This window comes from Etheostoma spectabile, chromosome 5 (assembly GCF_008692095.1).
Source record: "Etheostoma spectabile isolate EspeVRDwgs_2016 chromosome 5, UIUC_Espe_1.0, whole genome shotgun sequence".
Taxonomy (NCBI): Eukaryota; Metazoa; Chordata; class Actinopteri; order Perciformes; family Percidae; genus Etheostoma; species Etheostoma spectabile.
The window spans coordinates 17,455,062-17,480,032 of record NC_045737.1 but is presented as its reverse complement, the minus strand read 5'-3'; the positions used below and the strand labels follow the sequence as shown (position 1 = coordinate 17,480,032).

At 38.4% G+C, this 24,971-nt stretch overlaps 1 protein-coding gene and 2 long non-coding RNA genes across 3 annotated transcripts in view; 2 read left to right on the top strand and 1 right to left on the bottom strand.

Annotated features, from left to right (window-relative positions):
• Positions 1-291: 291 nt before the first annotated feature.
• LOC116689737 (uncharacterized) lies at positions 292-20,285 on the top strand. The gene is made up of 3 exons (XR_004332082.1): positions 292-304; positions 344-346; positions 20,195-20,285. It is a non-coding gene; the product is annotated as an uncharacterized LOC116689737 (long non-coding RNA).
• cabp7a (calcium binding protein 7a) overlaps positions 16,110-24,971 on the bottom strand; it is a 25,150-nt gene continuing 16,288 nt past the window's right edge. Inside the window, exons 2-5 of the mRNA XM_032516341.1 lie at positions 23,492-23,635; positions 23,235-23,347; positions 21,764-21,914; positions 16,110-18,261 (exon numbers count right to left, since the gene is read on the bottom strand). Coding sequence (XP_032372232.1) covers positions 18,131-18,261; positions 21,764-21,914; positions 23,235-23,347; positions 23,492-23,635 — 539 coding nt within the window. The 3' untranslated portion in view covers positions 16,110-18,130. The remainder of the gene's footprint in view (positions 18,262-21,763; positions 21,915-23,234; positions 23,348-23,491; positions 23,636-24,971) is intronic.
• Positions 23,580-24,971, top strand: part of LOC116689736 (uncharacterized) — a 9,517-nt gene continuing 8,125 nt past the window's right edge. Inside the window, exon 1 of the long non-coding RNA XR_004332081.1 lies at positions 23,580-23,692. This is a non-coding gene — a long non-coding RNA (uncharacterized LOC116689736). The remainder of the gene's footprint in view (positions 23,693-24,971) is intronic.

Below are 24,971 nucleotides of genomic sequence, written 5' to 3'. Positions count from 1 at the left end.
AAGGAATCCTAATTAATCCTAATCCTATTTTATTGATTTGCTTTAAATGAAATTCAGAGATTTGTTCTATACATCGTCTCTTCTCTCTTACAGCTCTACATGTATGATATTATTTAAGGTCAACAGATATAGTGATAATATATCAAAAGATAAACAGCAGTCCTGATGCCAAGTTTATGGGTCTTTTAAAGTGACACTAGTCTGATGTTCTGTATTTATTGCTTTTACAATCCCCAATCTCTCTACTGTACGTTCACCAAGATGCTCTGACTCATTCGGCTTCTCCTGTGTCCTGTTTTAATAAGTATGAACTCTATTGTAGGAGAGGAAGAAGGTTAACAAGCTTGTGTTGAAAAATGGAATAGAAATGCCTTCTGGAGACACAGCGGTCACATCTGAAGCAGCTTCTCGCACCTTTGTCTTTCTTTGGTGGAGTGTGTTGGATAATAGCCATGGATAGTCTGGGGACATGATGTTCTCTATCTCACCAAACACATTTGTTTCCCTTATGCTTTTTAGCATCCATTGAAAATGCGCTCCTGTAGCTTCTGATCAAGTTTTATTCTTCACATCTTTTCCAAACGACAGCAGCGTGGCGTGGCGTCTGCCCGGGTTTGGTCGTCACCTTAATTATGATGTGGTGCAGCTCAGTGGTTATCACAAAATGTCACCAACGAGCATGTGCTAAGCACTGGCTGGTAAAAATACAAAAGACGTTACAGCGACATCCTCATCCCTTGTTTCAGTAATCTCCCATGGTGGAAAGCTTGCCGGCGCTGCCAAGAGCCTGAAAATGTTCCCGTCCCCTTAATCCCAAGTGGCTAAACAATGAGCTTTAACCCTCTCCAATGTAGTTGTAGTTCAGCTTCATTCAAAAACTGTGATGACAAGTTTCTAATACATACCATGCTTGTTTCAAGGACTGGTTCACTCAAGAAAACATGTTCTCCCTAAAAGTACAAGGCTGGTGATATACTATATTTTTCTTATGAATTGATCTTACAAAGCATTGCCTGTAAATAGCCAAAGCCTTATATAGTTTATTTGTAGGTGCCATAGACCACAATTTGTATCCAAAAACCTTTAAAAACACATCCGTGAGCACCTTTGTGTTGTTGCAGCTGAAAATAACCACCCACAATGCACAATGTAACCCTGTTTGCTTAGTGTTTGCTAAAAGCTACACTGCCTAACTGTTTATTAAGCCTTTTATTTTTCTAACTGTTTTTTTCTAAAATATTTGCACTTCAGTCGCATCTAATGGGCATTGGGTGGAGTGCCAGAAAATGCTGCATTCCGCAGATTATTTTCAATTGTTGGGAGCAGCATAATTGGGTGAATGCTGATTCAGCAGCATTCACAGTATTGTTATCCAATTCTTCATTCTTCAACTTTGTTTAATCCCTTCTAACTTCTGCACATGTTGAGCTACAGAAAAAATTAAAATATCAAAATGTTCAGCTCTTTAAGCACATGATGGGACTTCAACAACATTTGTTCTGCTATTTCTACTTGTTTAAATATTAAGATTTTTATGAAAGTCACTGAGAGCAGGCTTCAAATCCTCTTGTATTTCAAAATTGTACTCCTACTTCATAATTTCACCTTCAGACGCCAATCAAACTTTAAACCTTTCACAATACTTTGGCTATTAGGCTCTGTCTTAGAGGTTTTTGTTAAAAAAAAAAGTTTAAAGTCAGTTTAGTTTAGTTACTTTCAGGAAGTTTATAATGGGTGTTTATTGTGTGACTTACAGTGGGTGATTCTTTGAGGCTGAAGCTGCTGTTTTCATTGTGTTAATTGTTGTGTGAATTGTGTTGTATATTCTTCATGTGATTCCCTGCAGCTGCATTCAAATTGCCCTTTTGGGACAATTAATAAACTGAACTGAACTGATGTCAGATCACAAAGCCCTAAGAAATCATCTTGTTCCCTTCTCTAAAACGTACTCTCACGCCCACAATTTTTCCTTGTCATACAACATACTGTACCTACATCAAAGTGTAGGTATGCTTCTCTACTTAAACTAATAAATTCTGCAGCTCCTCAGACCAACAGAAGTGTCTGAGTCTTGGTTCCCTGGCTGCTAAGTGGAGTGACGGGGGTTAGTTCCGGAAACTCCAGCCAGTCTCCCCTTGTGATGTTCGACCATGGCTACTAGCTACTACAAGCTAATTTATTGAGTTTCCTTTAAGCAAAATACTAAATTTGAATTCCTATGGTAAACAGTTACATAGTGTAGCCATGAGTGTATTATTTAGGGCTTTTGGTAAATGCTGCATTTGTCAAGGTTACAAGTAATGTTAGAAATAAAGGTTGCCATCTATACAGCCTCCTGTTGTTGTTTTGTGTTAAAGTACTCATGACAAAAAAGACACTTTGAACTTGATTTTGGTTCTTCAGAAACATATGGTGTACTCCCAGCTGGTCACATACTGGTGCTTGGGAAGGACCCCTTGATGTCACTTTAATGCTCTGGGAAGCCCTTTTCTACATGCAGGGCAGCCTTTAATGAAGAAGTCAAAGTATAAAGAGTGAAAAAGTCCATGTAGAGGTGAGGTTGGGGAGGATTGAACAAACACTGAACTTTCACCTTAGAGGCTCCTGTAAAAACAAAGTCAAGATAGACATATTTTAACTTACGTAGGTAACTTGTTAACGTAACAAACATGTATTTGTTTTAACCTAAGCCATAATCTTTACCTGAACCTCACCAGGTAGATTTGTTGCCCCTAACCAAGTAGTACTGTGTGAATTCAGAACTTTAACCACTCGTTCAAGTCTATCGTACACTATTGGCAGAGGTTAGCATTCAGGGTTTTCTGCCAGAAAGGGTCTGCAGCCCTATGCTATTCAACCATAACTTGTAACTATTAGCAACTAATGGAAAATACTTCAAAGAACATCCTGTGTGCCTCAGGTGCAGACATGCATGAAGTGTCATACTGCAAATCAACTAAATCCTCTGGGACATTGTTCAATCTTACTCATCTTACTCATTTCCCCAGTTAGAACTGATAGAAAAGGGCCTGTTATCTTCAAATAAATAGCAATATGACAGTTCATAGAAACATATGTTAGGCAACATTATTTGATGCCATTCCAATGGCCCAAGCAAATATTCTTTTATGGGTACCCAATACACATTGTGAAATTACTGACTCTAAATGACATTGGGCAATTCAATTCAAATCTCATTCAAACGCCACTTGTATTGTCTCCACCTTTTACAGCCAGCAGGGTCTGTGGAAAATGTGACATCATACTGGCAGGCAGGGAATATTGAAACTCAGACTGAAATTGGTGGCTGGATATTTTCAATTTGGGCCTGATTACCTGGGTCAGGGGGGATGGCAGGGCAATTCACTTCTCCTGGTGGTTTAAATGGCCACTTACCATATAATACAGATTAATATTTTATCAAGGAGTGACAGTATAATCTGCAGCGCTTGGTGACACAGGAGAATGTACTGCCTTCCGAGCAAACGCTGCTATATTCCGTTTATGGGTGTTATATTTGTTTTGCTATAATTTGAGAGTGTTCGGAATAAAAAGCATTTGCATTTAACCTGAATTTGTTCTTTACATCAGAGGGAGGCTTGTTTCACTGGAATTCTAACATTTTGAAAAGCTCTGGCAGTGTGTGCAGGAAAATGCATACTTGATTTTACTTTCCAGCAAACTGGAGGCTATGTGACCTCAAAGGACAAGATTTAAATGATCCCTGGAGTTTTCAAAGATAGGGTTTTCTCCATGTATCTCTAATATGGTGACACATAAATCACAAATATGCGTGATGACAACATGAATGCAATACAGCCAAACAACGCTTCAAGATCCATTTACTTATTTAAACATATTGTATTTTCAAAGGTCCGGAAGGTCATTTCAGTTTACTTTTGAAAGCCAAACAAATGAACATATTTTGTCAAGTCAAGAGAATTCATATCTGTAGAAAAACAAATTGGCCTCAGAGAGCTTTAAATCTGTACAGAATATAACATTTTCTTTCCATAGACCCGGAATTAGGAAAATAAACTGTTTAATGAGGGTAAATAAGGAAGACATGCCATATACACCACATCTACAGGGTAAACAATTGTACATTTGCAATATGGAGAGACAAGAGGTATATTGAAAACATGCATTAAGATATGGATCAGGGAAAATGTTTAGGAATGTCAAGGTGTCGCCAAAAAAGCCATGACTCCACTCTGTCATTAATGAAAAGAGTTAAGCCCACTTTAATTCTCTTCACACTGGTACCACATTTTCCATAGTTCCTAATATAAGATGTGGAGCTCTGTTGATCGGTCGCTAACTACGGGTCTGACGTTCTTTTATTAAGTAAAGAAACCGGCATAGTATACATTGATAAGGATTTTTTTGTTGTCAAATGTCTTGTGTATTGCAACTAGGGATATAACGATTACCAGTGTAACGGTAAACCACGGTAGAAATGTTGATGGTAACAATTACACTTTTCATTTAAAATAACCTCATTATCACGGTGAATTACCACAGTGTGGAAACCCTGTGTTTTATCCTTCCCAGCTTCATCCGAGGCTTCTGAAGTTGCACACTGTGCTCAACAAGAGAAGGGGACAGAATGTAACAGTTGTTCTCTTTATATTTTTTCTTTTCTTTCCAGACTTGTTGAAGTAACATGTGTAGCCCAGAACATAAGATAAAATCTAATCTGTAGCTTGCTAAACTGTCATGGCAGTAAAACCCATGACAGCTACAATGTGGATTAAGTTTAGCCCGTGTTACAACATGACATTTATTTGGAGGAAGAGAAAGAGAAAGAGATATATCATTGCTTTGATAATATTGCTGTTGCTGTGTTTCTCATTGCATTGCTGATAGATGCGCAGATTGTTCTCTATTACATGTGCAGCCACGTGTTGATATTCAGGTTGTGTTGGAGCGATTTGCTAGCAACGTGCAATGCCAGTAAACAGACCAGCGCTGTGGAGCCACATGCTGAGCTTTTAAAGTTGTATTACACTGGATATGTGCACTGCAAAGGATGTGGCTTATTCTTAGTTTGTGTTATTGAGCAATATGTTAGATTTATGTTGATTGTTACATAGAAATTAATGTAATTCTTAGTGTTGTTTTTATATGCTGATGGCTATAACATTTAGTTTTGGTAAAGAATGTTTATAGTAAATAAGTCAGTGGGCCACAGCGGGCCGGTGTTTTCAATAGTTTTTACAAGCCTATTGTCTAAATTTTTGTAATATAATAAACATTATTACACTTTCTGACACTTTTTCAGCTTATGTAGGTCTATCAGTGCTTTCTGAACATATTGAACACACTTTTAAAATTACCGTGATGATGCCAAAAAACTTGATAATTTTGATAACTATAACTGTGAGGTTAAATTTCCTCATTGTTACATCCCCAATTGGAACCAGTCAAGGTAACAGCTTCAGTTGTGTTGTTGATGTGTCTAAAAAACGTTACAGTGCATGTTTGAGTTTATAAATGAGGAAATGAAATGGAACGTGTACTGGGAGTGATGCACAGCCTTCCCAAAGTTCCCACAAAACAAAAACATCTTTCTCCACTACTGCTACAGTTATTTTCTAATCGTCTAATCTAGCCAGGTCTCTTGCCAGCAAACATTGTCAATCCATCCATCCAGCACTAGAAGTTGTAAACTACTATAGATAAAATGTAACTACATCAGAAAATCCATCCCTCTGCCTGTCAAAGCCTGTGACCTTGGTAAATTCTACAAATAGGAGTTATTACTGTGACACTTCTTAGTGGGCCAATCTGAAACACAGACAACTCAACAACAACACAATAGACAATCTGATAGAGGCTTTAGCTAGAGTGGATATTAAGTGTGTTACCCTGCAGTTAAAGGACAATTAAAACAATGTGTTTTACCAAAGTGAGATACGTGGCAGAAAGAAACTTTGTGGTGTTCAAAAGAAGAAAGCATTCCCAAATCCCATGTTAAATGAAATCCAGTGGAGTTACTATTTGCCTAGATGAAATTATGGTATTGGTGAATGAAATGCAAAATGATGCCAAATCTGCAACCAAGCATTTCCTCCAAAGAAATCTAGTCTTGTGTCTCTTTGGGCCCCCTTAGTTATGAAATGATCCCTGACTAGCCAACTAGGTTGGTAAACATAAGCATTACCTATCATTACCTAATGAACCTTGAAAGGAGACGGTTGTGATTGGTTCAAAAAAAATACAAACAAGCCAGAGCATTTTTTTCTCATATCTAAGAATAGATAGAAGGTGTAGCTTGACCATATTCTACTGTGCTGTGGAGAGGTCTGGCAATGCAAAATTGTTGTTTCCCGCTTGCTATGACCTGCAATGTGAGGGTGATGCAACCGTAAGGGGCTAACGGAGCTAGCACCATACCTAGCAGGCTAATGTATGCTTACTGCTGGCTGACCACTACAGACTGTGTGCGCAGTTATTACAATGTTGACTTATAGACCACACAACACTAAAAACTGTTACGGACATATTTCCGTAGGAATTGATTATTGAAAACCACAAAACCACTGAACTGTGTGAGTGTACTACATGTTTGTGTTTTGTTTTCTGTTATCATTTGAATTTGTTTGTACCAATTTAAAGTTGAATCACAGTTACTAAGTACTGCTGTGTCAAAATTATCCCACTGTAAATACAGGGGAGAAGATTCTCTTTGCTGAGTTTTTTTTCTTCTTTTCAATTGTGTTATGCACTCCTTTACACCAACACAGTCAAAGTAGAAAAGCTAGCAAGGTTGCTAATAAGTAGCCTACTAACGCTTTTTGTTAGTTGGAAGATGTTCATTTCGCAGGTTTTATATGATAGAAAGAACAAAAGAAGGTCAAAAATCTCAAATTTGTCATATTTATTGATTTTGTCATACAGTTATAATGTGCAGGTAAACTGGATCATCACGTACAGTAATCTGACTTGTAAATGTCAATATTTGTGGCATCAGCTGTTAATCTATGATATGGATAATTCATATCAATATGGTACATTTTTGAATCATTTTGAACCTAAAGCTACATTTACACATGGCTGGCTATTTTCATAAACAGACATTTCAGCCTCTCCGTTTTCAAAAATAACATTGTGCACAGCTGTCAGTTTTCAGAAAAGTGTTTGTTCACACTTACCCGTGAAAATTTGCCATCAATGCCGTCAAGAGCATGCTAAACCTGAGGGTGGCAGTGTAACGAGAAGCTCAAGCCTACGTTAGCCAATCAGAATCTGGAAAATAGCAACAACAGCAACAAATCACTTCCTATCTTTTCTCTTCCTCACTTCCTCGGCTGCCTAAACCTCCGTTTGTCTCAGTTTACGTGCAAACAAAGTTTTCCAAACTCTCCACTCTGGCCAGAGATTTTAGAAAGAATCGTTTTCAGAGGTAAATTCTCCTTTTGCTGCAAACGTAGGGTTCAAATGAAGGGAAATATCTACATTTTTCAAAATAACCATGTACGTGTGAACCGGGTATAAATTGTCATACCTGATATTGTATACTTTGTCTATATCTTCTGCTGTTTGTGGACTTTGATTTACGCTTTCTTTATTCTCAAAAGAAATTTTGATGGAATGAATACAAATAGGAAGGCTCCTCTTGGCCACTTCTATTAAACAGAAGAGTTCCACTTCCAAGCTGGGATGAAGCAGTTGCAGGCCTGCCAACCGTTGATTCAGAACAGAATCCAATCTCTGTTTGAGGTGTGTTCTGACAAAGTATTAAAGTATTAGATTCCAGGAGGATAAGAGCAGTTCCACCAATTGATTAGTGTGTGCAAATGTACAAAAAAAATAATACTTTTTTGAATTTTAACAGGATAAATATGTTTCATTTCCCCTACCTCCCCAAAAAGAACTCCCATGTGAACTGTTTTTGCATGTTCTGGTGTGTTTGTGTGTTTCTTTCTTTGTCTGGTACTGAAACGGCACAAGCGGAAGCCACTGAGCTTCTGAGAATTCTCCACAGGTGCTTATGGGAAAACACGTTCTAACTGTGATAGTTAGCCGGATGATCAAGCTGCATTTGAGCTGACTAACATTTGAGGGAAAACATGGTGGAAGAGTGATGCCAGGAAAAAAATTCAACTATTTTCCAGCCTGACAATTCGTCATGGGATGCCCAGCAGATTAAAAGCGGAACTAAAAGTCAAGATATAGAGATTACAAAATAGTACAATTTATGATCAGATGAGGGCACAACTTCCATCTCATGAAGCCGCATTTGTCTTCACATTTTTCATGAAAACATTTAGGCAGGCTGCATGGTTTCCAAATATTATTGGCTTGTTTTAATTCGGTTACTTCTGAATCAGGCTACTTATATTCTGACCACGAAATTGTTTCAGACAAAAAGAATATTACATTCACTGGCTAATAAACTCTCTTAAGCCTCCAGTAAATGCACCTTAACCATCTCATGCATATTGTAAATGCTCTGCTTAGTATTTTCTACCCATGGGGAGCGGTAGACTCCTGGGGAACTTCAATTCAATTAAAACTGGAAGTTCAGTGACTCCTGATCCAATCAAGCTCATGGCTGGGGTCTATGACCGTGACGTTAATGATAATACCCCCGAAGACAATTGCAGAGACAGACAGACATAACACACTGGAATCTGGCAAGCAGTGATCAAACTGAATAGCACAGAAATTAAATTTTTAAAATTTAAAAGAACAGTCACACCAGTTATTAAAGTCTTTGCCATGTGATTACCAGAGACTGCAATGATGATGCTTTGGTTTGAGTAGAAGGAAAGGTTGGTGAGAAAAAAAAGTTTCCCCCAATGTTACACCGTGTGATGCGTTACGCCGTCAGGCTAATGGAGAAATAAATGCAACATTAACGGATGGCAAAAAGACAATCGACTCAAATGTTTGAATTTATTGTGTGAATAATGATATGGAAATGTAAACAGGCACAACAATGACAGAAAATAATATTTGCTGATCAATATAGTCTCCATAAATGTCATGTGTGACTAGTTTTGGGTTGTTGTTGTTGTGCAGGATTTGGATTGCTATTGGGGTTCCGGTTTGAATGTTGGACACAACATTATCTAGGGTTAGGATTTAAAAGAGTTAATCACCAATTTAGCGGTGAACTCCTGTTACGTTGTCTCATGATGGACTGTTTGTCTTAGTGTCTAAACCCGTCGCGCAAAAAAATTTACATTTCACCCAGACTTTACGCGCGTAACGGTGCCCCAAAGTGTCTTTTCAGTCAAATTACTTCCTTCCATTTTATGCTCACAACTGCAACACTTGTGGGCTGTCAGCACTGCAAAAAGGCTTTTTTTTAGGTTAATGATGCTTTTAGAAACTAAGGGGTAATTTTTCTTACAGCAACTATTGCTGCATGTTGTGCTCCCGCACAGAGAGAAAGACATATTTTTAGCTGCTGGCTATTATAAGGAGTGCTGTGTTCACATTGTTTGAGTGACAGGATTTTTCAATTCAAATATTAAGAAGGAACAGTATATAAGTGAGGTTAAGTAATAATCACTGTACATTTAGAATTTGAGGGAAAAGCACACATGGTACAAAGCCTTATACCTGTAGTCACTTGGTAATCCTTGTGTGACCACCTCCTGCAGCACCACAGCCTGACACCTCTGCAGCACAGGACCGCTGAGCCTCTGAATCTGCAGGAGTTGGATATTGTCCATCCCTGCAAAGGGACCTGACTGGGGTGATGGCCACATGCTGGCAGAGGGTCACATCTCTCTAAATGTTGAGATCCAGGCTTCCTATATTTGAGTTATTACAAACTGCCCGTGGAATTGATTAACTGTGGCCTTTTGCTTGCAGTGACCTTAAGCTTTCAATTAAGAACTTTGTAAAGGTGACATGATTAGGCACTTTTCCAACTAGATCTCATTAAGGTACAAGAGCACCTTTAGCCTTTTGTGTGAATGCAAAGTTAAAGTACCTCATACACGAGAACTGTTGCTAGGGTTTACAACACTTGAAATCAGACCTAGACTGGGTGAACCCCGCCCACTCTGCCAGCGATTTGATTTTGCTTGGCAGCTCGGTCTGGAAACCTGCACGTTTCTTTCTCCTGCTTCAGATCACAATTTTGCGGCAACCAATCACAAAATGGCTTATCCACCTTACGCACTTTTGACAGTTTTAACACGATGACGATAGAGAAGCAACCAAGCAGCTTCTTGTTTACAGTCAACGTGTCGGCTATCGAATCGCAGCAACGATTCTGTTGCCATTGTTTTAAAAGATTTCAAAAGTAAGTTTTCTCTTAAAACGGAACAGCAACTTTCCCTGGAACAATGCCTAAAAAATAAAAATATGTTTGCCTTACTACCGACCGGCTTTGGTAAAAGCTCACTCAGCAAAGTACGGCACCCGGGTCGCTGGTCTGATTGGTTGAAGGACTTTCCGATTGCGTACGGAGTCATTTTAACTATGCCAGTTGGTCATGCCTCTGTGACCAGACTAATGCTCAATCTCAGATCTATTGAGCTTGGCTTGGTCTGGTGATAGCCAGATTAAATCAAACCTTTAACAGGCCAGGGATTGTCATTTTCGCAACAAAAATATTTATTCATTTAATGATTAAATAATGCAGTGTCTCCAAACGTACCTTAATTATAACTTGTCTCCCGCTAGTTGTACTACAGCACTTAAAAAAATAAGCCAAGGCCTGTTTTGGAAAGTATTTTGTATCTCTTTTGGTCCCAAAGCACTTGTTTTCACATCTCAACACCGGAACTAAACAGAGCTGAATTATCTGAATTATCTGAATTATCTGAATTATCTGAATTATCTGAATTATCTGAATTAGCGTGCATTTCTTTCACATCTACTGCGGTCAGATTCACTGTGTTCACTCGGAAAGAATCACTTCACATAGGAACTTGTAATGACATTTCAGACACGTTAGGAGGCTATAAGCACGTTTAAAACTTGGCCGGTTTCAGCATCATGGGTGCGCTACCCAACGCTAGCAGGAGGATAACACGGTGTATGCAGCACCCATTGTTTTTGTTTTTCTCGCTACCGACAACACTCAAAATTTAAAAACAATTTTAGGGAAATGGGATGTGTCTATTTAGTTGAAGAAGCTTAAAGGTGCTCAAAGCGATGTCACGCGTGTTTTAGGCTACAACAGGGTCTACAAACAGCAACAAAAACAAACGGTGCTCACCTGCACCGCGAAGAATACACAAACAGTGTTCCAGTCAATAACTGACTAGAAGAATTTGGGGGTGGGGGCTTGGGGTTAGTGCGCGAAAGCACAGAAAGGAGGGGGAGGGGACGGGATGAGGAGGAGGGAGGGGAATCTAGTCTTGTTTTGTTTGAAATTACTTTGAACGTCAACAAGAAGTAACATAACCCAACATTGCTCAGAGCATCTTTAAATCCTCTTTACTTTATTCAAGTCCAGTGGTTCATCTCTATACACTGTTTGAGCTTGCATGAACACAGACACTGTTGTGTGCAGAGGTATTATACATCTACCTTTATAGTTGATCCTTACTCAAGATATTTAGTTTGGACCAAAAATATGGATTCATTAGAAAAAATGTTTTCTTGTTTTTCTCTTTTCTTCTTCACAGAGCCAGTCACAATTAGTTGTCAGATAAACAAAGCTTCAATTCAGTTCTTTTTTATTTCTTTTTTCCAGCACCGTGCAAAACTGCTGCTGCATTTTGTGCTCAAACCCACAGAGGAAGTGTTTCTTTTAGAATTCTCTCATTTTTTTTCTCTCAGCTTTGTGTGTAAGAGGCTGAAAGACAAAATTTGGTGGAACAATATGCAAAAATATTTTTGGGAGGTTTAGCAATAGCACACAAACGCTTATGTATTTAATATGGAGAAAGTAAAGTGGATCTATTTTACAGAGCTGTGTATTGCTCACCCTGAACCTCCTAAAATGATTCTCTTTGAGTTTACTGTTGTTTACTACCCTTCACTCTGGATTATATTGTGTCTTTAAAACACACAACTCATTTAAGCAAGTCTAGCTCTGCCCTCCCCAATTTGAGAATTAAGAATAAATCATTAATAGGCTCAGATCCCTGGTTTCATCTATAGAGGCTAAACAGGCTCATCAGTAATGGATGAGAAAGGTCTCCATTCTTCTGCAGCTGCTGTAAGACCCAGGCATTTTAATCACTCCGTGGGAAATCATAGTGTGACCTGACGTGACTGCTAATGTCCCTGTTTGAAACAATGTGATCTGACGCTGCAATATGCACTGATACAAATAACGTTGACCAGAGCTTTGCTGCATTTGCAGATCGCACATCAGTAATCTTTAACCAGCCTGGGCAGTGCAAAATGATGGTGATTGAACAATGCAGACGGTCCCTTGGCAATAAATTTAGTTAGATAGTGCAAAATGTCTTAAGCACGTTACTGGGAAATGATAATAATCTGTTGTGCTCAGTCGCCCAGGAGAGCAGAAGGATTGAAAGAACTGGATGAAACAAGAATGTGCCTCCTATAAATGGTTTGAAGTTAAGATTAAATCTCAATCTTAGAATGACTTTTTAAACAGCTGCATGCACATTCACTGTTTGCGCACAAATACACAATCAACAACCAAGCAATTAGCAATTCAACATCCAGATTTTCCTGCATGAATATTGTTGTCCTCCCATGTGAACATTTGCTTATCCATTCAAATATGTTTTTTATTGCTTTGGAAATCCCCAGAATAAACTTTTCTGTGCTCTCTATTTGGCTCCCTTCCATAAATAAATGTGATTACCACTGGTACTGCGGCATATTGGGCTCAGTAATGCTTATTTAGGTATGGTAGAGAGGAAAAAACATGCTCAGTTGCCCATTTTGTTTGTGCAGCTGTGATGGGATTGACACCACTTCGCCACTTCACTTTGACAACACAATCTTATCATAGATCTTGGGTATTATCTTGAATATTTTTGAATAATGCTTTGTGTCATTTCTCTACCACCCATTGGGCTCATGACATACTGTATATGGGTTTCAAGTGTTAAGAAGAGTGTCAAACCTTGGCTTGATGTTTTGAAGCAGCATCAAGATATTTATTTTAAATGAAAAGCCTTTAAGCTCTGCCAAAGAGGGAGATCGTCCCTGGGTGCCCGGAGGCACTGGCAATATGCAAAACTTCAGAGAGAGACCTTTACGGACTGATGCAACAGAGCTCTTCCTAAACCCTGCAGTTGAGTAATAAAGTTACCGTGAGTCACTGATCCCACATAGGAATCCGGGATAAATATGGCTCCTGACTTTGGTGCTCCACTATCATGTAGAAACAGACAAGTGCCTCTTCTTCTGCCGTTATGATTTATGTGTTCATGTGGAACTTCATTTTCTGTCCATTGATCATCAGTTTTCCGCAATGGTTGGCTGGTCATTGGCGGCAGATATTTTTTTTCTATATTTGTGTCTCCAAGGTCTCTGTGCAGCAAAAAAATAGATGAATGTCTTCTCAGTTATTTCCTTTTGATTACCAGTGTTCACCTTGAGGCATTCCGCAACTGATTAATGTTGAGACAAATAAAATGAAATACTTTTCCTCTTTCCTCTCCCTCTGTGAATGACAAAACCGTTTGTCATTCGGGCAAGGGCTTGTGCTGCCATGTGGAACCTTGTGGAGCACATTAGGCTGGGAAAATGTAGTAAAGGACACAAAATAATCATTATCAGTTTTCTGTTTTCTGATAGTGACCTTCCTTACAGTGGAATAATGCTCGAATAGGAGTTTTTCCATTACGACAGCAAAGATTGTATTTGCTCATGTACTGCTTACATGGGGTTTTGTTACAACTAATCTAGTATATTCAGGTGTGATGTGATTGATGTGTGTATCTCAGCATGTTTCAGAAGTGCTAGGTATTTGTTTTTAGCTATTTCTATTTCAGGCTTCAATAACATGCAACATCAATCATCATACTGCTGTCGGATGTTACAGTTTCTGACTCTCTCAATAATGTGACTCCCTTTTTTAATTTACTATGCAGAAGTGACACTTGAGGGATGCAAAGATGGCTTCTGTGGAGATGTTGGAAAAATACATCAGAATGCAGATATGCAGAGGCTGAGCAATATAGCCGAGGGGAATAGATAGTCATTTTAAAATTACTTAAGATGGAAATTTTAATGAAAGTGTTGATATACTGTTAAAAAAAAAAGTTCCTTCCTGAACCTGACTGAGCTGTGTCAATCAGTTGAAGTGTATCAGGCCCATAAATAACTCAACTCCCATTTCAGAACCAGATCTTTCAAATGGCTTTCTTCCAGGAAGTTGGAGGCACAAAAATCATTCTTGTTACCTGACCACTTTGTAATAACTTTTTTTTTTAAATATGCTTTATCAATTGATAGAAATGTACTTTCATGTAAAAAGTATTACTAACAATATTACAGAAATGCATGTTGTCAGTATGGTAGTTATTTAAATAATTAAGCTTTTTGGGGACAATTTTGTGTTAATGTTTAAATACTTTCACAATTACATAAAAGGGAGCTTAGATATTCAGCATTCAGAACTTATTGGCTGGTTTAAACTCAGTTTTGGGACACAGACTCCCTGCCTCCTGGCAATTCAAGACACTCCTAATCTCCTTTCACCACCCACGTGCATTTTCAGCAGCTCAGAGACAGAACATGGTGCTGTGAGCAAGAGACCGGCGTCACATTTACCGGCCAAAAAGGCTGAGATGTTTCCTTATTGGGTCCAAAACCAATTGTACATAGAGTATTTATATATTATTAAGGGGAAGTTTTACCAGTACTTGTATGTTGATGGATTACTGCCTCACAAGATGTTTCCATTACAGGCCACTGTAAGTCTAAGGAATGCCACAATGCCTCAGACCTTGATTACTTTTGCAATTATTTTGATAAGTCTAAAAAGATAACTTAGGGAGACAGTTTTATGCAGTGCATATAAAGCATGATGTTCTATCTCAGCCTCCTTGTAGACGGCCAGAATAGAACTGTCTGACTATCGCTAGTGGACATAAGTTACATAAGAGGCGATTTTGTTGGGATAAATGTAACAGATGGGGCCCTAAACACACTGCAAAGCCAAAGGGTACCTCAAAATGGAAAAAGGGAGCAATCCGTGGATTCAGCTAACCTTGAAAAAATCTATAATTTTCTGTGGGTTTCAATCTGAAATATCAGGATGTCAATCGATAAAGCCCAGTTGATCCTCAGCATTACACAAGCTTTCTGATTGAGGATTTTATCAGATTGAAAATGATTTCACTGACACATAACATGGTCGTTATTTTATTCATGGAAATATCTTTCCACAGACATAGAAGAAGAACATTAGGTGGAGTCAATGAATAGATATCACATGGTCCATAAACATTTTTGCAAGACAAGTATCAAAGTACAGTACAATGGAAATAGAACATTTAGTAGACTATCAACATGTTCGTACAGTTTTTTTCATCAGTAAAATGAAAATAAATATTGTTTTTCTCTGGTGATGAATAATAAACCCACGATTGGAGTGTTTGTATGAGTATGCACAATGCCTTGTGTTTTAAAAAGAATAAGGCAACAAATCAAAATATTATGAAAATGTTCCTTCTGTGAAGGTATAATAAACAAAAACATAATTTGTTAGTCAGTTAATATTCCATTCCATTATATTTGTATCACAAAAATAGACATTGATAGTAATGTAATTATTTTTGCCTAAACTATATCAGGAATTGGATGAACAATCATGGCGGTAAGTTGTTGTTGTGGGATGTAGCACATCCCTAAAGTGCAAAAATGGAAACAAAGGTGCCTGTTAATAAATGGGCATTTTCGGTGTGTTGTGTTCCCCACAACGTTGACACTTTTGACAAATTACCCGGGTGCATCTGGTAATCGTTATCCCTCCTGGCTCTGGGCGATAGGGTTGTCTAATTCTGTTGCCTCTGTGAGGTTCTGGCTCCTGTGTAAGATCCAAGTTTGGGGAGCTGCCAGTACAGATTCTAAAAAGGGATATTGATAAGGTGTGAATTATTTAGATCTCTACATTGCAGTGCCTTGTTTTGAGGGTATTTTGAAGGGAGTTTTTTTTTTCTTTTTACTTTCCATACACACCCTGTCAAAAATTGACACTGACGAAGGCGTCTAGGTAAAACACATTAATTTTTTGCCCACATTAAATGAGAAGATTACTTGATGAATGAGTGCCGGAGTTTTGTTTTCTTTGATCCGTGTCACTACTGTGCACTTAATACACTGTCAAGATTTGGAGCCGTGCAGTACTTTTCATTATCTAATTATCTAAATTTAAGATGAAAATATTTCCTGATGAAGGTCTACTAATCAGAACATAGTGAGGACTGTGGGACTTGTGCGGGATTTCTAATTACTTCTCAATAATTTAAATGTTAATGTCATTGGATTGTTTACCAAGCTTGCTCTCATTATGTGGCCCAGTTTTGTCGGCATAGATCCCTCCAAAGCTTTGGTTAAAGTTGGTTTATATACAGTACAAGACACTTAATGATGATGACAGACCAAACCCAGATGCATGCACAACAATCTAAACTACACCCAATCAAATGCATGGGGTGCTTCGCAGATATTTATGTTTTATTGCAACAGTTTACACCATTTGGCCCCTGTCAAACTTCAATGCACCGGGCAACTACTGACACACCTCTTCTCACTCATCTGTCTGCAACACACTGAATAAGAGGGTTGTACCCTCAGAGCCAATGTCTTTTTGTATTGCCAAAATCTTTGTTTGAAAAGTGCTATATAAACTTTTCTGACCTCAACAGTTAATAGGTCCATTGGTGCTAACATTTTTGAAGATTCATGTCCCTCCAAAGCATGGTGACATGTCTATTTTACATACATTAATTGCTCTATAGCAACGCATCCAGACAAAAAACAACTACAAAAATAAGACACACAATACAAACAAAATCCATTCTTGCACATTTGTATCCGCACTACCAACCAGAAGTACTGATGCATATTCTTCAAATGTTGCGTGAAACACATCTTGAAGATTTTTTGCTCTTTGGTGACAGTGGGCAGCGGTCACCAGGTGCCCGGCAAGGCAAAAGATCAACAGCTTAGCAATCCCAAAATCTTTTATTTTTTTTCCTTTTTTTTGCGAGCATGTCCTAGTGCAGCCCTTCTTTTTCATGCAGTGGTATGCTTTACTTTTGTTGTACCACACACAATTGCTCACAGTTGTCATTAAGTAATTGAAAACAGCTGTTGCTCAGTCATAATGATTAAATACATTGATAAGAACTTTAACAAATGTTTCAAGACGACTGTTTACATCCATCATGCATTTCATGCATAGATGATGGTCATCCTCTGGGGCCTGCACAGCCTCGCAGTGGAGACAGAGAGAGTTGAGTGTTCACTGCATGTCCAGCTAGTTACCTGTCCATTCAGACCTCAACGCCTTCCGCCCACGAGCTGTTAACCTGCCTCACTTTGCTCCTTCCTGCTCAGACTGAAGCCCAGATGCCTGTGAATGAGTGAAACTATCCACCCAATCACATGCTCCTCCCTGCAAACCCTATTTCTTTCTTACCAAGCTGTTGTTATTCCCACTTGGTTTTTGTTGCAATGTTGCGCCGCATACAAAATCTTCACAATGCTGTGCACTCCAGACTTTGCACATAACAACACCTTTCAGCCACAGGAATACATTTCTCCAAAATGTCACAGATTTCTTTCTACTTGTTTATAATAAACCGCATGGTACACTGGACAAATACAGAACTGGACAGTCACTACACTTCTCTTTATAGCTGCCACCATACTAAATGCAACACTGCTCAAATGCACATAGCTAATGAATACTAAATGTTGAATTACGAAGAGTGATATGTACTGTATAGTCAGCTGTCACCTTTAAACACAGCACAGTCTCTTTGTGTGTGAGGTCTTGTCGTCCTTGAAACTTAGTTGTCAGCATGTTTCTGACACCAAGATAAATTCCAGCCCATGTAGTGTCCTTGGTGACGCCAGTTATTCTACAGTCATATGTCGGCCTGTTTTACAGCTGCATGATTGTCTGTGGTGTTTTTTTTTTTTAGATTTATCTCTTCAGTCATTTATCTGTCGGGCAGCCTTTAGGTGGTGGTAAAGGCTGACAATGCCGCCGATCCTATTTCATGCCGCTCCGCAGCACCTGATTGGCTGCAATGAGCATAACGCTGATGATGAAAGCAATTGCAAAGGCGCATATCAGACTCTTGCGCACACACGTTTGCTTGACATGCTGCGTCGGGCTGGAAGCTGGGGGAGAAAAAGAAGAAGTGGGAGGGAAAGAGGAAAAACATTACCTGAAGGTCTATTGAATCAGGTATTATTTAATGCTTGGTAAGATATCTTGATAGTGTTTTCCAAATGAAAAAGCTCATCACAAAACCTCACAATTAAATGAACACAATTATAAGGGATGAGTATTTGTTTTCACACCTGTACGCTGTGTAACTGCATCTAGATTAAAATGTTGATTGCAGTTTTGGAACAACAAACAAATGGATTGGCACCTGACTGGCATGTTAATGGATGTTCAAAACACCAGCGCTCCAAGAATAGGTGTAGTATACCTGTAGAATTGTCTGAAGCAAGAACCAAGGCAGTTGAAATGTTCAAAAAAGGAACTTACATATGTGCTGTACCTTGTGTTCAAAGTTGCCTTGTATTTTTTCACCAAAATAGACAATATTTAAAACTGCTTAAAATTGATCTTGCTTTTGATTAATCTTCATTTCCTGCACAGCCCATTGCCGCTCTGTGAGAAAAACAGCTCACGCCTTCAAAAATTGTTTTCCAACAGAAAAGGGATTTCTCTTTGTAAATAATAGAGCACGTTTGCAGCATCTATTAAACCTACACATTAGATAAATGACCACATAAAAGCAAAGCATCATCAATAACAGCCCTCTGTAAATTAACCATTGAAGGAAAATGTCACCCTTCTCTGATACAGTAATTTGCCATCATCAGTAAATTTAAGTTCTTTTGTAGTGAAGAGGTGTAATTTATTTTTTCACATTAGGCATTTTCCCTAAACCTGCCTCTACTTGAGTTAGGGGTATTATGCATTCTGACACTTACTTTTGAATAAGGGGTTCTCCACACAGAGTCTGTGTAGACAGATGGAGCTTTAGCAATAGTGTGTTCATTTTTACGCATGAGGAGAACATAGCAGAGGAGTGGGAACAATGCCATTTGCCGTGCGCAGTTGCTCAAATTACAAAACAGCAGCCTAAGAGGCTACAGCATTTCCTACGCTAGCTGATAAGCAGCTGGAGTGCATTATGATCTATAGAAGCTGCTGATGGGAGAAATTGGTATCACTGCTGTTTCAACAACAAAGTACAACAAGTGGATTTAGAGGGAACTGGTGGAAAGTTAGGATTGTGAGGAATTTTTAAGAGTGAAATCTGCAATTGGTTAAAGGGATATACATTACTTTTAATATATTGTCTGATGACCTAGATAAAATGACATTGGGAAAAATTCAACAAGAGGGGACTCTTTGTGGAGAAGACGCATGCAACATTACTTAACAATGTCCCTATGGGCTGCAATATGTGCCAACAGAAACTGAATTTGAATCATTTAAATTTGAATTTGATGTGCTAAGCTTAAATAATTGCATTGAAAAACTGAATTTGAATCATGTAATTTGAAATAGTATTGTTTAATTTGAATCATTGCATTGAAAATTGAAAGTTATAATGTATGAGTAGATTCCCACGTAAAAAGTATAAAGTAACATTACATTAAAGCATTCATAACAGTAAACATCTTTTTTCTTGTGTTTGCTGTCTTTTAACAGGGACTAAGGAACAAATGGAGGCGGTCACTGAGGGTGAAAGCCACAGCAGTAAGTTGACCCTGGTTTTTCAACATGGATGAGGCATTAGGGCGGTCTGCACCGGTCTGATTGCCCAATCCAAGAGGACAATCCAGGGCCAGGTGCTGCACTATTATCACCAGAAGGGTGAGATGAGGAGGAGGGACAACAAAAGACAAGAGAGCAGGGAGACAAAGGCCAAAGAATTGTTGAATAGATTAGTTGCTATATTAGAGATTGGCATTAAAAAAAAAAAGTATTGTACATTTTTTCAATGTATATTTTTCCGTCAAATTCTGACCTGCACAGAGGAAGCTTCTAACTGAATAACTGTATTCAGATGCTAATTGTTTTAACCAGGTATACCAGGTATACAAGCTCTAAAAAGACATTAACAATATGTGTATCTTCATCATAACATTTATTCAAAGATTTCTATATACTGTACACACAAGTGTATTCAACATGAAGAGGCGATCAAACACAGCTGCCGATGATGGTGTTGCTTCCAGACTTCAGACAGAAGGAGTAAAGATTTAAGTTAGTCCAGTAATTATCCATCCGGTCCTGGTAAGATTAGAATTGTATATTTAAACATACTGTAACATGAAGGTACTTTGTGTGACTTTGTAGTGGTGTAGTTTCAAGGTCTTAACTGAGTACTGTTGACCCTTCAACACACTAACACCTACCTTTACTGTGTTAGTGGGTGTTTATCAATTGTGTTGTTATCATGAGTTTTCATTATGTTGGTTGAAGCTTGTGTGTCTACAGTTCTATTTAACGTTTCTCACATGCAATTTACTGCGTATCATGTGGTAGGTCATTAGCTGGTAGCATTTACCTTGTTGCAGTTGCTGATCATATTTTGCACCGCATTTGTTTGAAGCTACTTTTGCAAGAAGCTACTGAACAATGAGCCAATGTTACATGTATGCAGTAAATTACAAGCTAAGGTAAACTGTTGTAATGTAATTAAGATGAATTAATGCAATTCTCCTTACCAGTAAGTGTTATGACAAATACAAACATGAACTCTCACAAGTTTTTAATTTATTGACAAGGGATAAATAAGAGATAATGACAATTGCTTACATCATAGCCTATTAGTGTCAGTAAGGTTACCTACCATCGCATGTTGCGGGCAAAGTTGCCGACAGTAGATTCTCCTCCTGCAAGCAGACTGACGCTGATTCACCTTCTCCATCTCAACCATTTTATCCAGAGTTTTGAAATGCAGCCTACACAATGACGTGCACTTGCTCTCCTGTTCATTTACGTGTTCTCCAAATGCAACAAAGGAGCCTGGCCTAGCCTCTGAAGGACTTGACGTGGAAGGACCAGTCCTACCAAAGAAGGATCATTGACTTTGAGAAACGTTGTCTATCTATTGAGCTGGGCTCGATTGCTCTTCCTTCATCCTTCAAGTACCCGGATGTTTGTCACAGTAACTTGAAATTGAATTTTGTGAACTAAATTTGAATTGTGAAAACTGAATGTGAAGATATTTAGAATTAAATTTTCATTGATTATCATATTTTATTGGATTTCAGTTTAAAACGAATAAATTCAATTCCAAACTATGCTTTTCAGATTCAGTTTTTCAATGCAATGATCCAAATTAAACAATACAATTTAAAATTATGTGATTCAAATTCAGTTCTTCAATGCAATTATTCAAGTTTAGCAATTCAAATTAAAATATAAATGATTCAAATTCAGTTTCTGTTGGCACATATTTCAGCCCATAGGGACATTGTTAAGTAATGTTGCATGTGTCTTATCCACAAAGACTCCCCTCCTGTTGAATTTTCATTTACATTTCAGCCCATACGTCCCCGGTTTAATTTAAGCTGGTACCTTGGTAGCATTATATCACCAGATCACATAAGCAGCAGAAGTCTGTGAAAGTATGAGATTCTTTCTTACTGTCTATATCCAACTGGCAGTCCTCAGGGTTCTGTATGTGGTTCTCCTCAGTCATGATGATGTTCTCGATGTCTTTCATGGAAAGGTGATCACAGAAGGTGTCGTAGAGGAGCCTCTTTAGCTCTTCAACCGTTAACTTTTGCATGTCACACTGGAAATAGCCATACATAACTGAACATTAAATTAAACACAGGCTGGTGGACATGATACCACACACACACACACACACACACACACACACACACACACACATACAGTAAATGCAAAGGTGCAAAGGTGAAGGAAGTATTGACATCATTTAGACTACTTAAATAAAAGCAGCAATACCACACTATAAAAATACTTAATTACATGTAAAAGTCCTGCATTCAAAATGAAATAATTAAAAAAAAGTTCACCCTATGGAGTATTGTATGGAGTACTGCTCCTGTTGGTATTATGGTTGGGGAGCAAATTTTAACTTGTTTACATACTGTTACCGAGTTTAACCTTGTAGCGAAATATTGTTTTTTACAAGCCGGTCAAGGTTTTATATGTAAAATCGGATTCTACAAAGTTAATATAACTGTTAGATAAATTCAGTGGAAAACAAAATACAGTTTGCTTCAAAGTATAAAGTAGCTGAATGAAACTATTTAAATGAAGTACCTCAAAGGTGAGTTTCTGAGTAAACACTTATTATACTTATTACTTGTTATATTTCACCACTGGCATTATGTCACATTTGAGTAAAGTAAAGCATCAGCGAAAGACACAGACCCATAACTACCATTCCTGCAAAAAAGCCAATCAAGGATCTGGGCCTGTTTGGAAAGCCTATGTTACTCATTTTATGCTCAGCTTGAGTCGAGTCCACCAGTGTGACCAGAGGCTGTCTGTGATCAATTAAGCAGCACATGCTTGATCATTCTAGTCTGTTAAATACTGTTATGTGAGGCTATACGGCCTTTGCGGCAGTCCCTCGGGTTTCTTGACTCTCCCGGCAGGTTATGATTCTTTTTCCGTAGACTGACTGCACCAACAGCTCCCACAAATTCCCTCTCTTTTACACTCCATTTGCTGCATCCCTTTCAGACTCTGCTATCACGTAACTACAACAAAGGCGGCTTAGAGACAAGCCCCATCCCATTAATTCAATTTCACTGTCAAAGTGAGCAGTTGATTATGCTTTTATTATTAATGAGGTGTCTGTAACTAACTTAACATCTATTTTACATTAAAAAAATGACTTTAATGTTTTTGTAATAAGACTGTGGCCACACACAAAGCTAACTAAAATTTTGAAGAGGGACACAGTTCTTAAGGGAATACTAACCTCTCCAAGATTAAAATCATCCCATTAAAAACCCAGTGGATGTGGCAATTAAAACTGGTTTTCCTTTAAACTCGGTTTTCCTTTTTGCCACAACTGCAAGTCTGCTGTCTATCTTCTTAATAATAAGCAGAACATGAGTGACCAAATAATGAGCACCTTCCAAAAAACGGAGTCAAAGTCAGTGCCGTTGAACTTATCTGGCATCCCAGCTGCCGTGAGCTTTGGGCCCAGAAGAGTGACAAACTCCTCAAAGTCCACCTGGCCATCGCCTGCGGAAAAAAGGCACAGTTGGTGTTTATTGTCACTGGTTTGACTGCCTACTAAATTTCAGTTTTGTAAGCAAATAGAAAGCAAAGCTTCTATGGTTTGTAATTAAAGATAATAAAAAAATCCAAGCTGTGTGTTTGCCTCACCATCCATGTCCAGTCTCTGAATGATGACTTCCAGCTCCACCTCATTTGGCATGTAGCCCAGGGAGCGCATGGCCATTCCCAGTTCCTGCTTTGAGATGAACCCGTTTCCATCGCGGTCAAACACTTTGAAGGCCTCACGGATCTCTGCAAAGAAGACAAACACACACAAGCTGAAGTCACAAAGAAGTGCAGGATATAAAGGTGGGTAAGATTCCATGCAGCAAAGACACATTTTTTTATGCCGCATCATTGCTTGAGTCATAGTTATATGAGAGTTGGCAGCTTAGGAGAACAAATTCCACCAGTACAATGACAAAAAAAGAGCCAAGATAAAATAAATATCCTTCAACAAAGAGCTCATATTAGGACGGATTGTCAGCAATTTAAAGGGCAATTACCTCTACTGTCTCTACTCTAATTTGTAACATGTAACATTTGTAACATACATGTAATTTGTCCCCATGTAAATTGTATGGGGACGAATCAAACATGTGTAATTTTATTCTCTCTGCGGCTGCCGAAATAAAAATAAAAAGCTTTAATGCTAAAAAAAACAGGAATATGTCCTGCTGTCATACGAGGCAAGTAAACACTCTAGTGGTTGCATTTTCTAGCTTCCCATCCGTACTGGAATTTAATTGAAAGAAAGAAAGAAATTACAAAAAGGGTTAGACCATGATACCCACTTTTTGAAACAATTACTGCCAACTCAAAATGATTGCTGAACACCTAAGTGTAAGAGTTGACATTACAAATAATTTTAAAGGATTAGTCATAACATCCACAACCAGCAGATTTTAAGATAGCTCCACTGCACAAAATGTATAACAAAATAGGAAATATATGCATGGTGAAGAATAGAGTACATGTGGTTCAAAAATTAATACCTTAATTAAATAATCTGTTATTTTTGCATATAAATACATACATATGTATTGATATTTCAATGTTGTTGCTGTATATTGTCAGTTAAAGAGGGCACTCCACTATTTGTTTTCATATCAACATCAGCTTTCTAGTCATGACTAGTAATGCTCAGCCTGTGAAAAAAGTTGTATAATGCCTCATGTGGCTTTGGGGGACATTAGGGTCCCCCAGAGTGGACTGGGGGACTGGGCATTTCCGACTGAAAGCCTGCATTAAAAATTGCAGGCATCGAGTTTTGAAGATGTTGGCATTTACCAGGCTGGGAGAGCCAAGAGAAGCTATTCTACACAGTCTTCTGTTCCTCTACTTTGAATAGTTGTCTTTATTAGAACTGTGGGGGAGTTTAGGTGTGTATTCATGTGTCTTTTATTAGATTCTCAGCTAGTTGTGTGAATTTTTTGGTGATACCAGAGAAGATGACTCAAATGCTTCAATTTAGTAAGTCTGGAATCGTTTCGACAGCTGTGTTCGACTTCAAGGCTAAAACAAAGGTCTTTCCTTTCCGGCTGTGGCTCAGTTGTAGAGCGGTTGCCTGCCAATCGGAAGGTTGGTG